This window comes from Melanerpes formicivorus, unplaced genomic scaffold (assembly GCF_026170545.1).
Source record: "Melanerpes formicivorus ecotype bairdi unplaced genomic scaffold, bMelFor1.0.p_v2 SCAF_2, whole genome shotgun sequence".
Lineage (NCBI taxonomy): Eukaryota > Metazoa > Chordata > Aves > Piciformes > Picidae > Melanerpes > Melanerpes formicivorus.
The window spans coordinates 14,871,593-14,894,862 of record NW_027142354.1 but is presented as its reverse complement, the minus strand read 5'-3'; the positions used below and the strand labels follow the sequence as shown (position 1 = coordinate 14,894,862).

Below are 23,270 nucleotides of genomic sequence, written 5' to 3'. Positions count from 1 at the left end.
CGTGAGTATCACTGGTGGTAGTAGTTTGATCATACACAATAGTGAGGTACAGTTCTAAATGTCAATTTTTCTCATGCCTTTTTCTTCTAAAGTTAGTGGTTTGTGCATGTCTTCACACAGATACATAGATGGAATCACAGCATCAGGTGTGAAGCAATGCATTGCCCCTTCAGTGCTCTGAAGGAAAGGCTAAGGATAGGGTCCAAATCTTTAGCTGGCACAGAATGGCATTTTCCTACTGAAGTTAACGTGTCTACTTCAATTTACAACTCATAATATTTGGTCCAAATGCTTCAAAATGAGTAGAGGACAGGAGAAGCTGACCAAAAAAAAATCCATGATTTGGTAATGCTGATTATATCACTAAGAATTGCAACCTAGAAACTTTCTTTGTTATAATGGAAGTGAACTCCTCTTGGATCAACTGATGAATATGAGTTGCATGTCTTTTGAAGGATCTTAGAGAGAGTCTTGGGTCCACAGAAGAATACTCCAATACTGTTGCTGGAATCACAATAACAATGAAAACGTGAGAGTAACAGAGTAAATGGATAAACTGTACCTTTTGTTTGCCTTTGGCTTTGCATCCTTTGATCCTTATTTTTTGAGAAATAAGTTTGAAAAAAATTGTATTACTGCCACAAAGTACAATATCATTATTTTAATACTTTAGTGTTTGTTATTTGTTTGGGGGGTTTGTTTTGTTTTGGGTTTTTTTTTTTGGCATTATTTATTTAAATGGCTTTATTAGAGGTCACAAACTATTTTAAGTGACAGTTCTTTAGTCTTGACCTTAATCAGAGAACCAAATACTGAAAATTTTCAGTGCTTTCTCCAGCTGAACTAATTATTTTTGTCTAAAATTTACACAAAATTCTGTTACTTCTTTTCTTTTCTTTCTCTTTCTTTCTTTCTTTCTTTCTTTCTTTCTTTCTTTCTTTCTTTCTTTCTTTCTTTCTTTCTTTCTTTCTTTCTTTCTTTCTTTCTCTCTTTCTTTCTTTCTCTCTTTCTTTCTTTCTCTCTTTCTTTCTTTCTCTCTTTCTTTTTCTTTCTTTCTTTCTCTCTTTCTTTCTTTCTTTCTTTCTTTCTTTCTTTCTTTCTTTCTTTCTTTCTTTCTTTCTTTCTTTCTTTCTTTCTTTCTTTCTTTCTTTCTTTCTTTCTTTCTTTCTTTCTTTCTCCTCATTTTCTTACAACATTTGTAAATAGGTAGTTCTCATAAAATAAGAATATGACTAATGTAAAAAACAATTTTGTAAGCACACGTCTGTTACAGGGAGCTGGAATCCTGGCTGCTTGCTGCAAAATACCTTACAGGGTTTGCTTCTAAGTACACAGCACATATTGCATTAAAACATATATATGTGCGCACAAATAAACATGCGATGTACTACCAGAGAGAGACAATCTGCCTAAATGCAATGCAAGCGAAAAGTGACAGCATGAGTTTCAAAAAGTATGCTCCTGTAAAGGAGATGTTGCAAATATGATATTGGTGCCCATGCCATAGTCCCCAGAAGTAGGGTTCATATTGCTCAGGTGCTCAATTGCACTAGGTTTAACCTGGAGTGTTATAATTTTCCTAATCTTCTAAGAGATACTGCTGCAGCCAAAGGAAAGTGCATGAACCTAGATGCAGGGACCCCAAAATGTAGTCAATTTGTGAAAGCTGATTGTTCCATCACAAAATAGAAACTCTTGAGTATCTTTGCTTTTTGAACCTTCTGTAACTCAGAGCAAGAAAAGGTAGGGTATTTTTTTCTTATAAGGAATCCTTATTTTGTGCAAAGATTTCTTTTCTGACACCTTAGCACTGGCTTTCTAAGAAACTGCCACAGGATCCACCACAGAAAGTTAATGCCTATCTCCCTCCCTGAGCAGCAGGAAAACAGACCTGACTCAGTTGTACTTAATGAAAGTGACAAAAAAATAATATTTCAACTATAACTTTAAAAGCTCTGTTTATGCAGTGGAATCACTGTAAAAGGTCTTTCAAAAATAATATTTTCTACTCTTGACCTTTTTCTATTTTCATGTTTCCTGATTATATTTATTTTGACCTCCATCAAGTGGTTTCTCTATTACTGTTACTTTTGCAATTTTATGGTATTCTCATTGCTTGCTATATTCTCTTTGATCTCCTCTGTTTCAGCTTTTTCTTGGGTCTTTTTCATCTTTAAAAAACAAGTTTTCATCATTTTGTATCTCTGTCTCCCAAGTGCAAGCTTTATTTTGCCTTAGTAGGTAAATGTTTGAAAATCAGAGAGAGTCACAAAGTTTCTGGAATTTTCTACTGCTGAACACAAATTATTTCAAATTCTTGCTTCAAAGACTTTCAGGAACAAAGAAGCTTTTCTCAGACCACTAACGAATCCACCAAGTTCAAATGAACTGTCTTTGCCAGCAGAGATGAACTAATAACAGAACAGCATAGTCTTGCAAGAGTAGCCAAATATGTTAGGGGAACAAACATATCCTTGACATCATAAGGAAAAAATCACAGTTTATCTCTTTAATAACCATCTTCAAGGGAAATTAATGCTACTTTGTCCTTTGTGCTGAACAGTAATTGGATTGTGTGTTTCAATTATATCTGGACAAAGGCCAGGATATTGAAATACTTCTAAATATTAGATTTTCTTGTCCAAAAATTAGATTTTATTGGCATTCTCTTTCCGAGATTTCTTCATTAAAATCTTCATTAAGCATAAATCTTCTTTCCACACAGCAAAAAAAACCCCTAAATTATTTTAAAAGGGTCATTTAGAATGTTTTGCCCTCCTCTCCTCCCACTGTTTCTGCTGAGAGAAGAGTTACCTAACAAGGTTAGGAGCCAACCTGCCTTACCTAGGGTGGTTTTCAGCTAGTTGCTTGAATTCTTTGTCCCAGTTTGGCCTTCCATAGAGGGTCTTCTGTCTCAAACCAGTAATTACATCCATCTTGTCATCATAATGTAGGGCTATATGAGTAGCCTAAAGGCAAATTTACAAGGTAATAATTTTATGGTGAACAACATGTTTTCCAAGTAAGAGAGGAAAGCAGTAATTCTGGTTCACTGTGAAAGACAGAAGTATTAATGGGGGAAAGAAAATGGTGTAATTATCAGAGAGGAGTACTCAAGAGTTTGCAATGTTACTGGAATCATAAAAAGCAGTTCCAAAAGTGCCCAAAACTTCAAAGAAGTTGTTTCTTGAGATGGAATGTTTGCAATGAGTTGAGATTAAATACTTGTCTTTACTGGCCTGGGCCTAAGTGCCTCAGTCACTTTTACAGAAAGGTCTTAGATTCCTAAACCTCTTCTCAGCCTCTATGTCACCCTGCATTTCCTTCATTGCAGATCCTGAAGTGACAGTCACAATGCTAAGGCCAAGGTGGAATTTAGGTGTCCTGGTTTGAGGCCAGGCAGATCCTCTCTTGCCCCTGAAAGGGGCAAAATAATGACACACACAAATGGATTGCAGAAGTGATGGAAAGTTTAAATGGAAAGGCAGTTAGTGTTGTACAGAAAGCTACAAGCATAGTGACAAAAGAAATTAAAGGCATACAGAGTTCCCTACAGCACACCCAGAAGCCTCCCAACACTTCCCTTCTCCCCACCTGAGGGTATACCCAAAACCCCCAGGGCTCTTTCTTCCCCCCACCCTGCCCCGCTGGGCTAGTCTCAGGCTGGCCAGGTCTGAGACTGCCCCTCCCCCTTCTCCTCCTGGCTCCTAGCTAGGCCTAAGAGAGATAACTCCCCACCATTGCCCAATAGGGAGCATCTCCCATGAGAGCAGAGAGGGAAGAAAGAGGAAGTGAAAGACTTTGCAGATGGATTTATAGGGTGCTAGACATGGATATGAAATACACTATCTCCTGTGTCCACCCACTGGGCTGGACAATCGGGACACTGGAGGTGTAAACTATGTGGCAGCAACAGGAGGCACCCAGCCTAAACTGCCACACTAGGAAAGGTAGCAAAGTGTACTGTAACAGCATTCGACAACAAATATTAGCAATTACATGCACCTTAAGGAGGTCCAGAGCATTCTACCAGTGATGGAAAAGCCAGTGACTGCACCAGCCTGAGTGTTTTGACTCTCGTCCTCAGGTGGAAGCAGGTGCAGAAAGTGGATCAGCTCAGATGAAGCACTCACCTAAGTGAGCTGCATAGCTGCTAGTGCCAAGAAAAAAAATAGTCTGATTTTCATGGGTGTTTACTGTCTCTCACATCTTGTGCTATACTTAATACCATGCTGAGTATTTCTGAGATGCAGTAAAAAAAAAAAAAAGAAGTCACCATCTCTCCTAATTGTGCTGCTGTTGTGTAGGAGTAATATGCTTGTTTTCACTACAGACTATCATCATTACTATCACTGTCATGAAACTACCAGAGCAAAGCTAAGTTAAAAAATGGGCTTTACATTTAGTTCATACCCTAGCATGAACAAGGCATCATTATCATCTCTTGCAGAAGTGGTTGATAAAATTTAGATCTATTTCTTGGGAATATTGTATATTTCTTGTGCTACTGACTCTTCCACCTTTATTAACAACTCAATTATTTTGGTCAAGCAGTTATAGAATAGATATAGATATAGAATAAACCAGGTTGGAAGAGACCTTCAAGATCATCACGTCCAACCCTTCAACCAATCCAACCCACCTAAACAACTAACCCATGGCACCAAGCACCCCATCAAGTCTCCTCCTGAAAACCTCCAATGACGGTGACTCCGCCACCTCCCCAGGCAGCCCATTCCAATGGGCAATCACTCTCTCTGTATAGAACTTCTTCCTAACATCCAACCTAAACTTCCCCTGGCGCAGCCTGAGTTGACACAGGAGCTCATGTTCCCAAAAAGGTTCCTGTTGTTTTGAGCCAATGTCATAGTAGACTTGGAATAGTCTAAGAAAGAGCTTAGAGTGTTTGGTGGGAATTGGAGACGAGGAAATGTAGGAATTTTTAATTGTTTACCGCAAAATTGTGCCACTGAGCAGATGGGCTATTTCTGTTCACATTAGGTGGAACTTTTCCAAGATTGTTTGTGTTAGCCCTTGCTATAGCTCACAGCATTAAAGTTGCCGAGGAATCTCAGGGGTGTTGCAGGGAACAGTAGTCTGAAACATGATTTCTTGTCCAGGCAGAGGCAGAAATGTGCCGTATCTGTTTGACCATCTGTTGCCAATGTGGAATCTACAAAGAGCTTGAAGCATTGAACAAACATTTATGTCTGAGAAGCAAACACCCACCAGTACTGAAAGGTGCATTAGAAGGTGTAAATTGTCCATCCTGCTTGGGCTCAGCTTCACCCAGCTATTGGTCATCTATATGGTGAGATGGAGAGAATGGGAATAATGTTGCTCTTCTTGTTTCCAAGTAATCCATGTATCCAAGTATTACTCATACTGTAATCCAAGCATTACTCATACTGATTCTCAGATTTTGAGGAGTAATGAACTAGAATTTACTAAATACCTATAAGATGAGACAACTTTGTAGATGTCTTAAGGAAGTTGGAACTGTTACCAAGAACATTTCCCTGTATTTGATGAGAATAGAAGTAGCCACTGAAAAGCATTCCTCTTTTTCCACAGCCCATTAAAAGTGGGATGCTGCACAATTCCAGGAGCAAGCATAGGCAGGGAGGCATGCCATTGTCAGGGATGCTCTTGTATCACCTAGCCAGCAGCACAGAATAATGAGACAGTGTTGACAGGATACTGGAAAACAGGGCTCAAAGAGAAAAAGGAGGCACTTTGGAAAAGTGCAGGGCACAGGGGTGAAGTGAGTCAGACATCCCAGCAAGCATAGCTGTCTCCCTATCTGATTTCTAGCCTGATATTTGCCCAAGAAGAAAGTGGGATGATGACAGTTGAGAGATGAGGACAACTTGTTTTTGTTGGATTCCTCAATAGCTTCTTTCAAAGCAAGTTTTAGGGAATACCCTGTGATAGGGCTAATGCAGACTGGTAGTTTCTATAACTGCCATATACTACACAATGGGAGTATATTTTTCTTAATACAGCATTATGCACATACCTCATTACTTGACAGAAAGCCGAGGGAAAGAATAAAGAAACAATGTGGCATTTGTGGCAGCAGAAGCAAGAAGGTAAAATTTTTATGAAATCTATTTTTTTTTAATCCCTACTAGACGGTCCTTCATTCAAATGAGACAGCAGGAAATAAAACAGTACAGCAAAAACTTTACTGTGAGATTTCTTTTTTGGCAGGTGCCTAACTGCACTGTGAGCTGACTGGTCTATTAAAAAAAATATATTTAAAAAAATCATCTCCTTTGAGTCTAGGTAAAGACTGAAGAGGTTGAATAATATTGACCCAGTCTGAGGATTAAAGTGCCTCAAAATGGCATCATATGAAACTATGAGATGGCATCAGTCAGAGAAAACATCTTTTCAAACAACATGAATTAGACCATAGATTTTTTTTGCCAAAATGTTCCAGTCACAGCAGGTTTCAAAAGTGCACTGGGCATGTATATGAACAACAGAAATTACAGTAAATAACAAGAGTAAACTAAAACAACACTTTTTATACACACCTCCATATTTCAGTACAAAAATGCCAGAATCTATTTAAAGACCATTTGAGAGATGTGGACAAAATGTCCCTTCACAAGTGCTAAAAAGCTCTCTACACTTTTCTGTGAGACACCTGGTAATCAACACTGCCCAAACCAAAATACAGTACTGGAAGTATCACTTGCCTAATTTCTCCACTCCTGTTTTCCTAACTACGAAATGGAAACAAATGGTTTGGTGTCTTTATATTTACAGTTCTTTGTCTCTCTCTGCTTCATCCATCATTTATTCAGCTGTTCCTGTTCCATATGTTACCATACTAGAAAAGCAAGGTACATTAACTCAAATTTGTAAGAGTTTCATAATTACCTGACTTTCATCCCAGCCAGTGAGAAATATATGATAACTTAGAAAATAATCTTTCCCTTTTTCAGCCATTTTTGTTTCCAAATGGAACAGAAGATCAGCAAACCATTCAAATGCTGATGGGTCTCGACAAATCCAGTAAAAATAAACCTGTCAGATAAAAGTAAAGAGATTTAACAAGCAGTAAGCTTTCAATAAAACTTCCTATTGGTTGGCTCAACTCATTAACCACATAGTGCGTGACACTTCTCCATTGTAAATTAAAGAATAATTGCACATAATTTGGATGATGTGATTTTGATCTTTTACAAGTTTCATTTTAATCTTAAACATTGAGTGAATATATTGATGTATATTAAGATAGTAATGTACACATTTTCCATCTCTCCATGCCAGTGAACTATGGCTTATAATACCTAACTCTGGCTTATAATACCTAACACTGCATTTCTTGCAACTATTGATTATTCCTTGAAATTTTTGATTTATTTTCAGTAACATTTAAAATGGAATTTTGGTTTTATTCACCACTGAAGCAAGGAATTTCTGTTTTGCCTTATGCTATAGGTTAACAGTTGGTGGGCCACAAGGATGATCAGAGGGCTGGAGCACCTCTCCTATGAGGACAGACTGAAGGAGTTGGGGCTGTTCAGTCTGCAGAAGAGAAGGCTCCAAGGTGACCTAATTGTGGCCTTCCAGTATCTGAAGGGGGCCTACAGGAAGGCTGGGGAAGGACTTCTCAGGATCTCAGGTAGTGATAGGACTAGGGGGAATGGAATGAAGCTGGAGGTGGGGAGATTCAGGCTAGATGTGAGGAGGAGGTTCTTCACCATGAGAGTGGTGAAATCCTGGAATGGGTTGTCCAGGGAGGTGGTCGAGGCCCCGTCCCTGGAGATGTTTAAGAGCAGGCTGGATGAGGCTCTGTCCAGCCTGATGTAGTGTGGGGTGTCCCTGCCCATGGCAGGGGGGTTGGAACTAGATGATCCTTGTGGTCCCTTCCAACCCTGAATGATACTATGATACTATGATACTATGATACTATGATGTGGTCAAAATACAGTGATGTTCTTCAAGACCTATACCTTCTATAAAACAGGCTACAGAATGCCCCTAGTTCTCTTACTGTATTTATGGTTTAGATTGGAATATACTATTTTAAAGTTGCCAAAGGGCTAAAATGAATCAGTCTCCCATGATTGGTTTTCTATTGGTTGAAAGCCTCCTCTCTAATTAAAAATTACAGCTCTCATTCAGATTTCTCTAGCTTCATCTTCCATATACTGGATCTTGGTTTAGTTGTCTATTGGATTGGAAAGCTTTTTATTAAAGTTTTATTACCTAGGTAGAAACTAGAGACTGGGATCAAATCCTCTCTATGAGAGGATCTGTCACCGAGAAGCTAATTTACCATCCTTTAATCATTTTGGTGGCTTATTTCTGCCTCTTCCTCTTCTACTGCAGTCTGCTGACCATTTGCAAATGTTTTATCTGTGTACAAGTTAATCAGTTTTGCAGTAAGAATTGCCTGCAGAGTCTGAGCACTGCTGAGATTATCCTCTCAGGATCTTAGTCAGCACACTGAGACATACAGTTGTCCTATCAGGACAAGGAGGAGCTATGTGAGGCAGTCTTCAGGACAGTCAGGATTTCCCACCTGGAAATCTCCTCCATCCATGGTGTGCTGTGAAGGGGCTTAGATGTACAGTCCATCTCCTGATTTTAGCTCAGTCACTTGTCTCAAGCCAGTCCAGCTGTTGTAGATGACTAGACTGCAAGTTCCTTCATCACCCAAAGGATGCATGTCTGAAGTTCCCTGGACATCTGCCCAGGTGCCTCCCTGGGGCCTGACTGCAATTCTTATAAATTCTGTAGCTCTTGCCACACAATCCATCATTACTTTTGAGCATTACTTTTGAGCATTACTTTTGGGCCTCTGGGCAATGTAAATTGTGAGTGCAATTATTTTTGTAGTACCTCCAAAGACACCATTTCAGATGAAAAAAGAGCAGCACAGAGTACAATGTTTAAGCTTATAATGAGTGGATATTTGGAACTCATTTTATTGTGACTTGATTTCCCTTGATTTCCTCCTTCTCATCCCTCTTTACACACACCTGCCTGCCTGTCTTTTATTTTTATACCACAGTATCAAAGGTAAGCCAGAAGATCTGTCCCAAAGACAATCATTGTGGGAGCTCTGATGATCTGGAAAGTGTAGCCCTTTTCTGTAGGATAAATGAGATCAAGATCCATATTAGACACTTCTGAAGTGAAAAATCAGAGAATAAACCAGATAGCTACAAAGAGATTTCCTGAAGATTTAATGTACTAGGTTGTCAGATTTCTAGTAAGGTGATGGGATAAAAAATGTGGCCATGCTATGCTTCAGGAGAAATTTGGTAAATGAAAGTAACAGTAATTTCTGATGTTTCCTAGATCTGAGTGTACTGTAAGGGACTGTCTGTGGTTTCTAAAGAAATATAAATGAAATATGATCCCAGGAAACAGCGATAAAGCTTTCAGGGTTAAGTAGGGTGGTTTTACAGCCCAGGAATAAGAATGGCTGAAGAACTTTAGTATCATCCTGACTCTTTGCTGATGGTTTACATTGGCATAGGTTATGAGGAAAAATCAAGTCCACTCACTTTATAGCATTTAATATTTGTGACCAACAACAGCATTATTTAAAATTACTAAAACCAGATTATATTTATACCCTTAACCTTTATGTAATTTTTTGAGTATGAGTCCTGAAGTTCCTGCTTGTTTCCTCAGCACCTCAAAAAACAGGACACTGAGTGCTGTCAGTCTGTGTCACACCATGGCTGTTTTTTGTATTGAAAAATGTCTTCCCCCAGCCTCTGCTTGATCTTGGTCTTATTTCAGCAGTTTATCTTATAGAAAATATGTGTTTAGTGCATGTGTGGAGAGGAGGCATGTGCTTCTAAAGGAAAATAAATTGTGCATGTAGTAGCAACTGGAAACATGTAGGAAAGACTAGGAGACAAGCACACTTGGGGAAAGAGGAAGGAAAGCTATCAAATGAGCTGAGATAATGTGGTATTCAAAGTGGGGTACCGGTTTCTGGTTATCAGGCTATGGAGCTTGAAGGAGTTCTTTTAGCTGGTTGCAGAGCTAGCTGTCATGGTAACAGCCAGTCCAACTGAATTGGGTCAAGCCACCTCTGGCACAGTCTTCCCAAGAAAGGATGTAGCTTTCTGAAGCTGCAGAAATTCCTTAAATTAATCTCTGGCTTGCTTCCTCTGCTGCAGTACCCATTGCACTACCTCTAATTTTCATGTTAAAGGTGGAGGGCATTTGGTAATGAAGAAAGACTATCGTCGTAGGAAGGGTTTTTTGGCCACAATTATAATCTTAGAAAGAAAAAAAAAAGCAGTGAAGAAGAATAGCCTATCAGTAAAAGGTCTCAATTTGCATTAGATTAAAGACAGCTTCTACTATAATATGTTAAAATAAATGATGTTTACAAAAAAAAGTCTTCCTTTCTTTACACTGACTGCCCATAGCATAACACCATATATTACATGTGTAATTGAAAGACAATAAATGCGTAACAAAATTAATCCATATCAAAGCTGCAGAATAAAGCCAGCATCAGTGAAACACTTATTATGAGTCCTATATTTAGCACCCTTAAAAATCTGGTTTATATTTGTTTCATTAGTCTCCACTCACCCTACCCTCACTGACTACATACATCAGCTTGATGGTTTGTCCAAGTAAACTGTCTTAAATTTTCCAAGCACTGTTTTTCCAAAATGAGTTAGATGCAGTGTTGCTGTAATGCAGAAGTTTGAGCAGTCACTTATATGTCTGTAATACTCTGCTCCCTTGCAATTCATGCATGTTAATCATTCAGTTTTCCACATCCTGAATTTTGTACAGCAGATGAGCAAGGGTTTCAATATCTCTTTCCTATAAAGTGAAAGGTAAATCAGTGTCCATCATATGCAAAGTCATTAATAATTATCTGCCAATCACCATCCATCTGTTTCTTCCCACTCCCTGAAGATATCAATGGAGTTGCAGCTCTAGGCAAAGCCAGCTTTTCACTGAAAGGATGTAAAAGATGATGAAGCAGGGGATGCCCAGGGAGATACTTTCATCCCTGACTCTTTCTTTTTCCCTCTTAGATATAACTAGCCCCTGCAAAATCCTCTTACGCTTGCGTCTGGGCACTGCTTTGCAAAACCCTAGTCCTTCCTACTCCTGAGTACATCACACCACCTGTGGGCTGCAGCCTACCGTAAAAGCTCCTAGGGCTCTTCCTTAGCCAAAGTAATTGCTCCAGTTAGCTACTACATGTAAGATGCAACATGTAAGGTGCAGCCCGGGGTATGCAGGAGATGGGGGTTTGACAGTTGGGATGGGGGGGTTTGACAGCCAGCATGAGGCACTGCCATAGAGCTAGGGTGGCAGCAAGTGGCCTTTCACATAAATGCAGGACAGGCTCTAATTCATACCCCTAAATATCATAGAATCAATAAGGTTGGAAAAGACCTCAGAGATCATCAAGTCTCCAAACACCTCATGACTAACTAAACCATGGCTTCAAGTGCCACATCCAATCCCCTCTAGAACGCCTCCAGGGACAGTGACTCCACCACCTCTCTGGGCAGCACATTCCAATGGCCAACAACCCTTTTTGTGAAGAACTCATTCTTGAATTTCTATGAACGAAGCTCAACTAACTCAGGCTTTCAAGTTTTTACAACTGACAGGGTAGATCATGTGGTCATTATAATCGTAAGACTCCAGGACTGAGGCACTTAAACATTTTGCCTCTGATTTCAGTGGTACATGTCCAGGAGTTTCAGAGCTTTCCCAAATATGAAGCAAAAGGCCTAAACTGTTCTCAAACACATCAGAAAGATGGTTATGTTTGGCAGCTAAAAGATCCTAGGTTTTGAAGTTTTCAGAAAAAGTTGTTTTCCAGAGAAGGCTGAAGGCTGGTGTAGAGCTTGAAGCAGAAGGTTAGCTCAGGTAGGGATGGTCAGCCTCAAAGCAAATGGAAGCTGGTTTTGTTCTCACAGAATGTAGATGAACTTCCTGCCACAACATACTGTGTCTGTCTAAAGTCTGCATGGGTCTAAAATGCAATTAGATGCATTCATGGAAGAAAAATCTACTTAAGGATGCAGAGATACAGCTCTTGTATCGAGACATCATTGAACGGCAAGATGCTCAAGGGTAAGAAGGTGTCCACTAAAGAATTATCATCCTATGATTTTCTGGTCTATTTACTTTTCCCTAGATGCTCGTGGAGAGCCACTGTGGGGTACAGCATATTGGACTAGGCAGATCTTTAGTGACCCTCAATAGGACCTTCCTATGTAGGGTAAAAGAGAAAGTGGATATTTACAAATATTAGCATTTGATGGATCAATACATTTTAATCAATTTCAACAGGAATTGATCTGAAAAATTAAGACCACTGGTAGGAAGATCATTTTACACATAAGCAAAGCCAGTGCAAACTTTCCAGCCGTGACTAGTAGTAGTGCTCTTCCTCACAACAAAAAAAATAAAAGGGAAATGAAGGCTCTAAGGCTATCTAGTTGTGAAGACTCAGTTAGATAAATGTGTACTCCTTTGGATTTGCTGGATTTTTTAAATTATACAGCTGCAGACATTATAGATGCTATGAGTATTTATATCTCAACCATATGTGGGCAACACTAAGAAATATTAGTTCAATAAGCGTAATGATAGCTGTACTCAAATCAAGATGAAGCTGTTAAAAAAGGAAAAACCTCTTATTTATTTCCTTAATAGACATTTCTATGGTACTCATCATGGCAGAAAGAGAGTGCTGAATACTTTGAGGAAGATTAAATTATTTGTAATTATACCACAAGTGGAAGCTTTTAACCAATGGGGAAAAAAAGTGTGGAGCAACCCTGAGATTAATCGTTCTCACTGACTGCTAAATTTTTAAAGTAATTCTGTGTACTTCCCCAGGACCTTTCATCCAGGCTTTCAAAATATTTTAGAAGCCTCCATGAAGCTTAGCCTCATAACACCTGTGAAAAATAAGTATCAATATTCCCACTGCACCAGTAAGGAAGCCAAGATACAGAGAAAGAACATATAGAAGTCATGATACATTTGCATTTCAGAGAAATTCAGAAAAAAAACCAAACTCTAGAGCAGAAAACCATATATTTAGAGCAGAATGCACCATGTATTTATCTTTGTAGGCATGCTTACCTAAGGTTCTCCCTAAACTATGGATGAACACCATGAGGTATACTATACTCTCTATGCATAGTTAAATTCTGCTCTTCCCCCTGAAGATAACAACAGCAGTAGCAAATTTTACTTGTGTACTTATAGATTATTAATAATATGCATATATAATGTGTATATGTGTATATGTTGCTCTCCTTCCAGGAGAAAAGATCATTCTGGTACAGCAGATCAGTCTGGGACAATAGTGTTTGCAGATACACATCTTTTCACATCTAGCACATATTTTCATTTTTATTTCCCTCCTCTCAGCACTTTTTCTGCCTCAAAGATCCCCCCTGGCAATTTGAACCTGTCCTCAACTCCTCAGTTGCTAAAATCCCAGATGCTTTTTCAGTGGCAGCTTGTCATTAAGATGCCAGTTTTAACACTCTTTCGTTTAAAAAGATAAGTCCCTTTGTCCTGCAATCAGCTCTGAGCTCTTCTCAGAGATCTGTCCGTTCCAATGCAATTTCAACATTTGTCCTTAAATGTGAAATGTTGAACAGTTCCTGATTCATATTTTACACTGGACAATAAGCTGAAAGAAGCTGTAAGGTCCACAAGCTACCACTTAACATGATGGATAGGAGAGAGAATGGTTAATGCCCATTTTTTTTTTTTCTCTGTTACCTTCTTATGCCTCACCCTACTGCACCCATTATCTCTTTTTCACCTGTCTTCCTCAGTGCAATCTCACATATCCATAGCAGAAGGTGTATAACAGGTTAGCAGTTAATTGGTGCCATCCATGCTTTACAGACCTTAGTATATTCTTTGAACAAAATAATTTAGGTGTTTTGAGGCAGTAACATGTACCTTGATATATATAGCTCTATTCCTTCTATGCTGTCTAATATCTTGACTGCAAGGTGAGAAAAGCAGATAATGATTGCTGAATGCAGCATTCTGGACCAGGACATGCAGTCAAAAGACCCTCATGAAAGATGCAGCTGAACAAGGAGCAAGTGCTGCCCTTCACTTCTGTCTCAGATGACCTTGTAAGGTTTATTTTTGGTAGAAAAGAGGGAAAATTTTTCTTTTAGCTCAGTAATTCTCTGTCTAGCTATGGAAGATGTTCCACATTTGTATCGTTGTTACTGAAAATCTGATTCTTCAGATTTTACTACAAAAACCCACATCTAGGGCTACCTTCTGCCTCAGGGAATGACAGTGAACTTGGGAGACCCCAGCACAGAACAGCTCCTGAGGCTTTTAGAAAGTGAGCAACTGCTTTTGAGACCAAGTTAAAGCACTCAAATGAGTCTGTACCTTTGAACTGCTTCTCTTACCTTTCAAAATCAGTTAATTTGTGGAACTTTTTGATGGAGCAATAAACTTCCCCACCTACCTTTTGCAGCACCAGTACTGTGTTAGAATTGCAGCATTGGTACCAAATGGATTTTAAAACTGAGGCGAATGGTGTGACTCCAATTCCTGCTGCAATGCACACACTCACTCGGTAGTGGAAGACATCTGTGGTTGCAGATCCATATGGCCCATCCACAGCCAGTCTACCACAACAGGACATTTAGTCAAGCGTCAGCAACATATAAAATGACAGAAAGCTTAGCATTTGTTGGGTTACATATTTTCAAAATTGAACTGCCGTTAAAATACAAGAGAAGAGGTGTGTCTAAGCTGGCACACAAGTTACCCGTACAAACACATTTAATTTTCACTGGATGCCATTTTATTGCAAAGCAACTGGCGTTTTTTTTTCGGAAGTGAGAGAACAAAAGTACCCACGTGGGTTTGGGGCCTGGCCATCTACTCAAGCATGCAATTGCAAATTTTTGGCTTTCTGAAATGTGATTCGTCATATAATTGCATGTCCAAAATTAGCTGTGGCATTTGCATATTTGATTACAAATTACTGAAAAGCATCCTGTTTTAGAGCTTTAGTTTCTATATTATATATCTCAAAGTAAAGAGGAACAGATTATATTAATAATTCTGAAAAGTTCTCTATGTGTGTTAAAATAATAAAAGAGAAAGCAAGAATGAGGCCATCATATGCAAGGAAAACTACTATTTTTTTTAGCTCTCTATGAAAAAATTATTTCAGAAATACATTTTTGGCAATAATACCGTACTTAGTATCTGACATAAAGAGAAACACTTGTTTATGTTACTATTTCCTGTAATCAGTGTTACTGATGCTAAGGCATTCATTGTGGCCAAAATTAGAGATAAAAAAATGTTATTTAATAATGAGATTCATTTCTCTAGCAACATGATATGTAAATACATACAACACTTAGGAATACTCTGTCCAGTCTGTAAATAACATAAGTGCTCTGGAAGTTGGTTTAGCTAGTGTAGAGTTCTTAGGAAAAATGAATTTTATTTTTTTTCCTTCTGCCATATTTTCTCTTGGTTTATGCTCTATAGTGCATTAATCATCTTTGAAATTCAGCTTAAATACTGCAAACAAATATTCAAATGTAGAAAGAATTAAATGTTTTAACAGTGCATATCTGTGAAAAGTGACTTTCAGGTAAGCTTTCTATGTAGTTCAGTGTGGTCTTAAGAGCAATTCTCATTTTTAGTAGACTGAGTAAAAATTGATCTGGAAGGAGTTTCAAGAGTTTGTTTAACCTGTCTCTGTGCTACAAGACAGGATCAATGACTTCTGAATCATTCCTTACAGAGATTAGTCTTGTCAGTGTGCTCCTGAATTCTCAGGTGACAAATTGCATCAGTGGTTTGAATGCCTTCCTCAGCCGTAGCTAGAGAGCTTGGCCAAATTGAAAAACTCAGAGAAGTAGGGAGGAGAAAGCAGAGAGAGAAACTGAGCTATACAACCTGTTCATTTGATCTAGAAAGGGTGGAGGAAGGAAGGAATGAAGAGAGGAAATAAAGTGACAAAAAAATCGAAACATTTGCTTTTTCCAGAGGAGGAGCAGAAAACAGGGCTTTAGACTGTGTGTAGCTGTGGCTTTGATTGTCCATGTTCTTAGTGTTCATCTACATAATTTCATTAAAAAGAAGCATTACACTTTTAGGGAAAGCGGAGGAAACATTTAGTTCTGGAAAAGTAGAATTAACAAACTCTTGTATTATTTTTAGAGTTTAAACATTTGCTAATCATCATGATTGCATAGTTCTCCTGGCTTTAAGAGAGGTTAGATTTGGGGACAATGTATTAAAACAGCAATTGAGCCAAAATCCTGAAAAGGCATAACATGAATCATCAGTATTTTCACATCTTGGTCTTACCTCTCAAACTGGCTAGAAATCACAACTAACTGTCTTTGCTTTCTGTATAAATGAACATACATTTTATTTCAGTCTTCTTTTATTAATTGCAATATACATATTTTATTTTTAGAACCTGACCACATCAGGAACAGGCTGCCCAAGGGGGTTGTGCAGTCTCCCTCTCTGGAGATATTCAAAACCCACCTGGATGCATTCCAGTGTGATCTGGTATAGGTGATCCTGCTCTGGCAGTGGGGGTTGGACTAGATGATCTTTCAAGGTGCCTTCCAACCCCTAACATTCTGTTATTCTGTGGTTCTGTGATTCAGTTGCTCCATGCCTCCTGTCTTCTGCTCAGTTTCTGCTATACGTTATTTTTTAATATAGTTGCCAATTCAGTGTTTATCTTTAGATATTGAAACCTCTGAAAAAGATTTGTTTTCTCCTTTATTGATAGCTTAACTACTGAGACAGCCCTTTTAATATATTGAAAGAAAGCAATTGAATTATGGCATTAGGCACCTTAACAAGATTAGAAAGAAGGATCTTTGTATATGACAGCGCTGTTAATTTGAACCCTGGATTGTGGCAAGCAACATTTGATAACATTTTTCTCTTTCTCATTCTTTACACTGGCTGTCAATCATTTTTGACATTTTTTCCTCCAGTTCTGCTGAAATGACATACTTCTCATTCCAGTTGCCTTTAACAAAGGCAGAGCTTTCATTTCTAATTCTTATTAATTTACATAATGCAAGGACTGGACCAGATTTTCTTCTCTGCCCCCAACTTTAGCTATGCCTCTGTAGCTCAGTGTTGTCTGTAAGATTTTAAGGTGAATGTTCTTTAGCATCCAAGTCCCACTGAATTACATAAATGTAGTTAAACAAGTGCCTTTGAGTGTTCATTTTTACTAGAACTCATTCATCAGAAGAAATTTTCCAGGTGGAAAATAGCCCTTTTGGTCTCAGGCCCTACACACTCCACCAGAATGGAAATGATCCTGTGCTGGGATCTTCCTTGGTGAAAATCCTCACTATGCCTGCAAGGAACTACATGGTTTGAATTCATTACATATAGATGCTTAGCTGGTGTAGGTCAGCATGGCTCCATTAACTTCAGTGGAGCCCTGCTGACTTGAAACAACAGAGCATCAGCCTATTGCTTGCATGAAGATGCCACAGATACAAGATTTGAATGCCGATGACTTATAAAGTGGAACAGGGTTTGGAAGCTGGAGACAGAGTTGAGGGAGACTGCTGGAAAGAAGGCTCAGGCAAAAGTTTCTTGGGCCACAAAATACCTAAGTAACTGAAAGGGAAAAGTTGGAATTTTGCATGGCAGGTGATGAGTGCCATTGGAGCATAAATATCCAGGCACAAAACTGGCCGATAGCTTCTAGCTTCATTTTAATTCATCTCTTCATCACCTATTCGTAAACATTGCTATCTTTAGTCATAGATATAGATGTTAGAGATTTCGATGATAATGATAGCAATGTAGATATTGACATAGACTTAAAATCTTGGATTAGTTATCAATCTTGGTAGCTGTTGGTCTAAGTTCATGATTGTCAATATTTGTGGTTTTTTATAGCATAATAGCATATTTATGGATCCAGAACCGCAATCCAATACTGTATCGTAAAGAACACACACAAAATTAATTAAATGTAAAATGTTAACATTTGTTTTACAATGTAGAATGAATTATTCAAACCTTGGTAACATCCACAATTCCCTGAAAGCTTTTTCCTCTGCTCCAAAGGCCTTGAAGAGTGCCGCAGTCCAATCCCCCACAACCCGTATGTGAACACTGAAGAAATCCTCCTCAGGTGCTGAAGTGAGGGTGAAAGGGTGCCACTCTAGCTGTGAGACTGATGGGCACTGGAGAAAGATATATTGACCAGGTCCCATTTTAAAGCCATGTTTCTTCATGTGAAGCTCAAGCACTCCAGAGGAATGTGTCACCACCTAAACAATAATAAAAAGGCGTGTTTTATTTTACTTCAGAAGCATAGCTGTTTGTTTCCATTAGGTTACAGAGGACTTTGCAATCATTTCTACTTGTGTTCAATCACAAGTAGATGCAAACTGGGATGCACAGTAATTTTTATATGTCTAGTAGATTATGTCCTAAACTTCATGTTGCAGTTTTGTTGCCGCCCAATAGCTTGAGAGCACATGTGGTGTGTATTGGGGGCGGCTTGCTTCCTGGCAGTAAGAGGCAAAAGACAGCCTGTAACAATTCAACAATTTTCCAGCTTTCTATCTGAGTAGAGTCCATGCAAAAAATATTCCTTAATAGATTGGAATAATTTCCCAGTTTTACTCTCTTGTAACACAATTAACATGTATGGGATTATTGTTGGTTTGACAAGAAGAGAAAAAGCCCACTGAGCTCAATTCTAATGTACTTTTATTAAAAATAAATCTCAGTTAAGCAGCCAATTTTGTATGTCACACATAGTATACTTAGATTTTCAGATGACAGCCACTGTGTGAAATCAGCAGCAAGACTTACCCAACATGCTTTTCCCCTCACACAAGATAAGCCTGTTTTTGATCTCTGGCTTGATATGTATGGGCTTGGCTGCTTCAGTTGTGGCATTCCCCATCTATTCTGCTGCGACTTAAATAGGCTCTTAGCACACAAAGATATTTACAGCTGGGATAAAGCATCACAGTGGTATTAATGAAGCTTCGACTATTTATGCTAACTGATAATATTACCCTTAATCTCCTTGGAAGTCCAGATTTGAAAATTAAAACCACATCCTGCTGAAGCCAAGGGCATCTCTGGCAACTGCTGCAGCGTAACGTAGTTTCTGTTTGTTAGAAAGAGACACTCTGCACAGATGTCAGTGTTATGGTAGTGCAAAGTCTGATACATGATTAACCAGGTTTGGTCCTGTATGGAATATTCATATTGACTTGCTGTTGTAATAAGTGCAAAACCTAAAATCAATACTTGGCTGAAATCTTGGTAATGATGGAAGAGCTGCTGAAGCTAGGAGTGAAAAATGAGCTCATAATATAGAGGTTACCTATAAAAGATTAAAAAATCATTGACATAATGTATCTTTCATGCAGACATGCCAGCTATGTAACATACCTTAGTAATGATCACTTCCTGTCGAAATCTCCAAAATCTAACAATTCTTTCACAGATGTACAACACCATAGGACTTAAAACCCACTTCCAAGCCTGTAGAAAGTTGCATATTAACAGTTCTTGAATGTCTACAAAAATATTTTTGTATTTCTGGTTTAAATCAGCAGGTAGTCTAAAGTGAAATTCTTTTTGATTTCTCATCTGTGATTTTCAGTTTGCCTTTCTCTAGACAGTATTTCTATTGCTACTGTAGCATTTCTGGCTTTCTTGTGGAGCAGACATATGGGACTCCTTCACAGATGCCCTCCAAAAGCAGTGCTAATATCTATCTGTACTCTGGCCAAGAACAGTCCTTTAGAATCTTTTCCTGCTAAAAGGCAAAATGAGTAATCTATTTAGGTGTTAATATAGATGTCATTGGTCCTGAAGACATATAGATGCATACATTTATACAATATTACCCATAGCACTACTTTTATTTTTGCTTATCAAAATCCAGAATATTTCATAAGGGTCAGATAGGAGTAGGTCTAACTATCAGCTGTGAGTTTTCTGATGCTGCATGGGAAAATGTTAAGTCTCAAATATTCAATTAGAGGAATGCCATACATTTCCATTTAATCCATTAGTCAACTCTCTCTCAATAAATGTGTTTTTCTGATTGGATACTAACTGGTCATATTTTAAGTATTGCAGAAGACTCCTGTGCTGGTGCTTGCTAATTGTGTATACCGATCATTGCAACAATCAAAGATACTTGCCTGATGATTGGGTTGAGTTGCACTCATAGCGAAGATAATTTGGTATAACTGAATTGTCATTATTTTTTTAAGATGTATTTTTTTTCCTAGAAGAGATGCTATTTTATTCCTGGGTTTTGTTAATTACATGGCTCATTCCAGCAAAACAAAGACTCCACAATCATGTGGCTTTTAAAATCGCCAAAGAGTAACTTTACTTGCTGAAACATTGACTTTGCTCCACAAGCCGAGTAACAGGGGTTATAAAATACCTTTTATGAGAGGCAAGCCATAAAATTATGTGGCTTCCTTAGAAAGTGCTAAGAGGATGGAGTGGCAATTTCCCAAGGTTGAGTCTTGAAAATTAAATTTAAAAAAATGCATGATTTAATAATAGGAAGAAACCAGCATAAGCTGGAAGATTCTTGGTGATAGCAGAAACTCAATACATTTGTTGTCCCTAAATACTACAGGTGTCTCTGCACAGTGGGTAATCTCACATCTTGAATATATTTGCATAGATGAAGCCACAATAATGATGAGACCTGTTTTTCCTCCCTTCCATTTGTGCTACCTATAAATAAAAGGATGTGACAGAAATGTTAAGGTTGTAGGATACCCTGTTCAAGAGCTCATCTGAGTTTTCAGAACTGCCATCACTCCAGTGCAACATAGCATTCAGTCCAAAATATCTTTTGGCTGGGCTGGGACAACAGGGCATCTGCCAGAAAGGGTAGGCTGCTTGGCCACATAGCATCTGGCCAGCAAATCAGGGGGTTGGTATTCATGCCCAAGTAATGTTTACTCCTGTAATGAGAGTGAACTGATATAGGGCAGTGATGATTCACAAGAGGCAGTGAGGATAAAAGTACAAATGCCCCAGGTTCAATGGAAGTGCTTCATTGTTCTCAGTGGTATACAGAGCAGTCTTGTACCTGCTGAAATATGGGGCAGGGGTGCAAATATGGCATGACTGAGAGAGTGACACTGCTGTGGTGGCCTCTCCTGGGAGCTGTGGCCTGCAATGCATGAACTCCAGTGGCACCCCATGCAATCACAGCTGTGCACAAGGATGTCCTCTTGTTCAGTCTGCCCCTTCCCCTACCCATGCTGTGCAAGCTTCCCCTTGCCTTTTTAGCCTCTGAATGACTTCCTGCTATCTATCTATGGTGTCTAGTGGGTATCACACCATAGCACTTTTCCCATCTAACAAATCATTGTTCTTATAGATGATCTATATGATGTATGGTATTACCACAATTCATTTAAAGTAATATCACTTGCAAGTATGGCATTGGGTATGAAGGAAAGTATGGAGACATTTGGTTTGACACAAAGAAGTTGAAGTTCTTTCCAGTTAGGTTTATGATAATGAATGCCAAGACATGTAATTGGAAGCAAGCTTGCGTCTGTATTCATGGTGCGTAGCTATGTATTGATTTTTGTGGTGACATTGTAGCTGAAATTTTTAGAGAGGCATTCATTTTCTCATTAATATTCAGGTTGGGTAGTGGCTAACAATAGTTTAGTTTAAGAAAAATCTATGTCAGCCATTACAAGAACTACAGGACACCGAATGCTATTTCTTCTCCTTTACTTTAGGATTTCCTTTGGTATGTTTTATCTTTTGGAAGAAACAACAAAAACTTGCATATGAGCAAGCTACATCTTGAACTGTAAATGTTAAATGATTTTGTTTGGATGCTAGACATCTGACATACTTACAAGTCTGCTACTTAATTACCCCCTGTGGATTTGCAATCTTGTTGCAGCGAAACCACTCATCTGTGGGACATTTTTCCTACCTTTTGCCTTTGCCTTTCATAATGTATTGCTCAAAATTCTTTCCTTTTTACCTAACTTGAGACATCAGGGCTGGATGATATGAAGCATGTGCCCCAAAGCAAGGACATAATTTTATTTCCAGCTTATTGTCCCTTGGTATTTAGACTTTCCATATTAAAGTACTATTAGTTAAAATAATACTATTAATTTGCATCCCTAGCTTTACTGTTCAATTGTATTTTCTGTATCTCTACCCTCATAAGGTTTTTACTTGGAGGCTCTGTTCACGCAATGAACACATCAAGGATATTTGCGATACCGAATAGTTAAAAAACCCAACCAAAAACCAAACCAAAATAGATTATAATAGAGTACAATTTTGAAATACATATCTGTCATGGGGAGCATTGCCTAAATAAAAGATCTTCCAGAAATAAAACTTAGCATGAACGACATCAAAATTTTATGTATCGCCCTTCATCTATATCTATCTATACTGATTATGGAGGAGGTCTGGATCACTGTCTTAATGCACACAGAGAAGGCAAGTACTCTCAGTAGGACACTAAGTACTAGTCACTAGCATACACTCAAGCCCCATACTACCTAAGGCATTTGACCTCCCAAGAAGGACATACAATTAAAACCAGAAGACAGACATCACTCTTACCACAGGTTTGTTGCCAGAGAACTGTGGCAAAGGGCACTGAGTGGCATTCTCCCATTCCAAGTAGTGATCCTTACAGTAAGTGACATTGTGAAGCAGCAAACTTTGAGGTGTCTGACCTCGAACAAGCTGGCTTAAAATAAGAAAGGTTCATCAGTGATAAGCTTCTTTGCAAGGTTTTGTACGAGTGATTGAACGCAGATTCAGAGAAAAGTGAAAGTTGAAGAACTGGACATTCTAGGCCTTTTTCTTATCTGTTCAATTAACCTTTCCTTTAGCTTTGCCATGACTTTTTGCCCAAATGCAAAAATGTGTGTTAAAGTATTGGTATACACAAATGCAGCTAAAGTGTGGAGTGTCCTTGCATAGAAAATGTGCATTTTGCTGTTTGTGGCAAAATTAGACAGATTTTCAAATTCTGATATCCTCTGTATATGATCATAATTTCTAAATGCATTTTTAAAAGCTGCAGCTATAATGGGAGGATTGTAATTAAAAATATGCTCTCTAAATATTAAATTCTAGCTTCTTTACTTCGGAGGATGTTAATGATTTGAATTTCCCCAGACATACCAATCCTGACTGTTCAGTTTAAATGGGTTTCAGCTGGTGTTGATTATGGG

The 23,270-nt window shown here is 38.5% G+C and overlaps 1 protein-coding gene across 1 annotated transcript in view; it reads right to left on the bottom strand.

The window, feature by feature from the left end:
* Nucleotides 1-292: 292 nt before the first annotated feature.
* NOX3 (NADPH oxidase 3) overlaps nucleotides 293-23,270 on the bottom strand; it is a 43,258-nt gene continuing 20,280 nt past the window's right edge. Inside the window, exons 7-13 of the mRNA XM_068147435.1 lie at nucleotides 22,651-22,780; nucleotides 19,456-19,548; nucleotides 18,061-18,314; nucleotides 14,489-14,651; nucleotides 6,892-7,038; nucleotides 2,845-2,969; nucleotides 293-504 (exon numbers count right to left, since the gene is read on the bottom strand). Of these exons, the coding sequence (XP_068003536.1) occupies nucleotides 378-504; nucleotides 2,845-2,969; nucleotides 6,892-7,038; nucleotides 14,489-14,651; nucleotides 18,061-18,314; nucleotides 19,456-19,548; nucleotides 22,651-22,780 (1,039 nt within the window). The 3' untranslated portion in view covers nucleotides 293-377. The remainder of the gene's footprint in view (nucleotides 505-2,844; nucleotides 2,970-6,891; nucleotides 7,039-14,488; nucleotides 14,652-18,060; nucleotides 18,315-19,455; nucleotides 19,549-22,650; nucleotides 22,781-23,270) is intronic.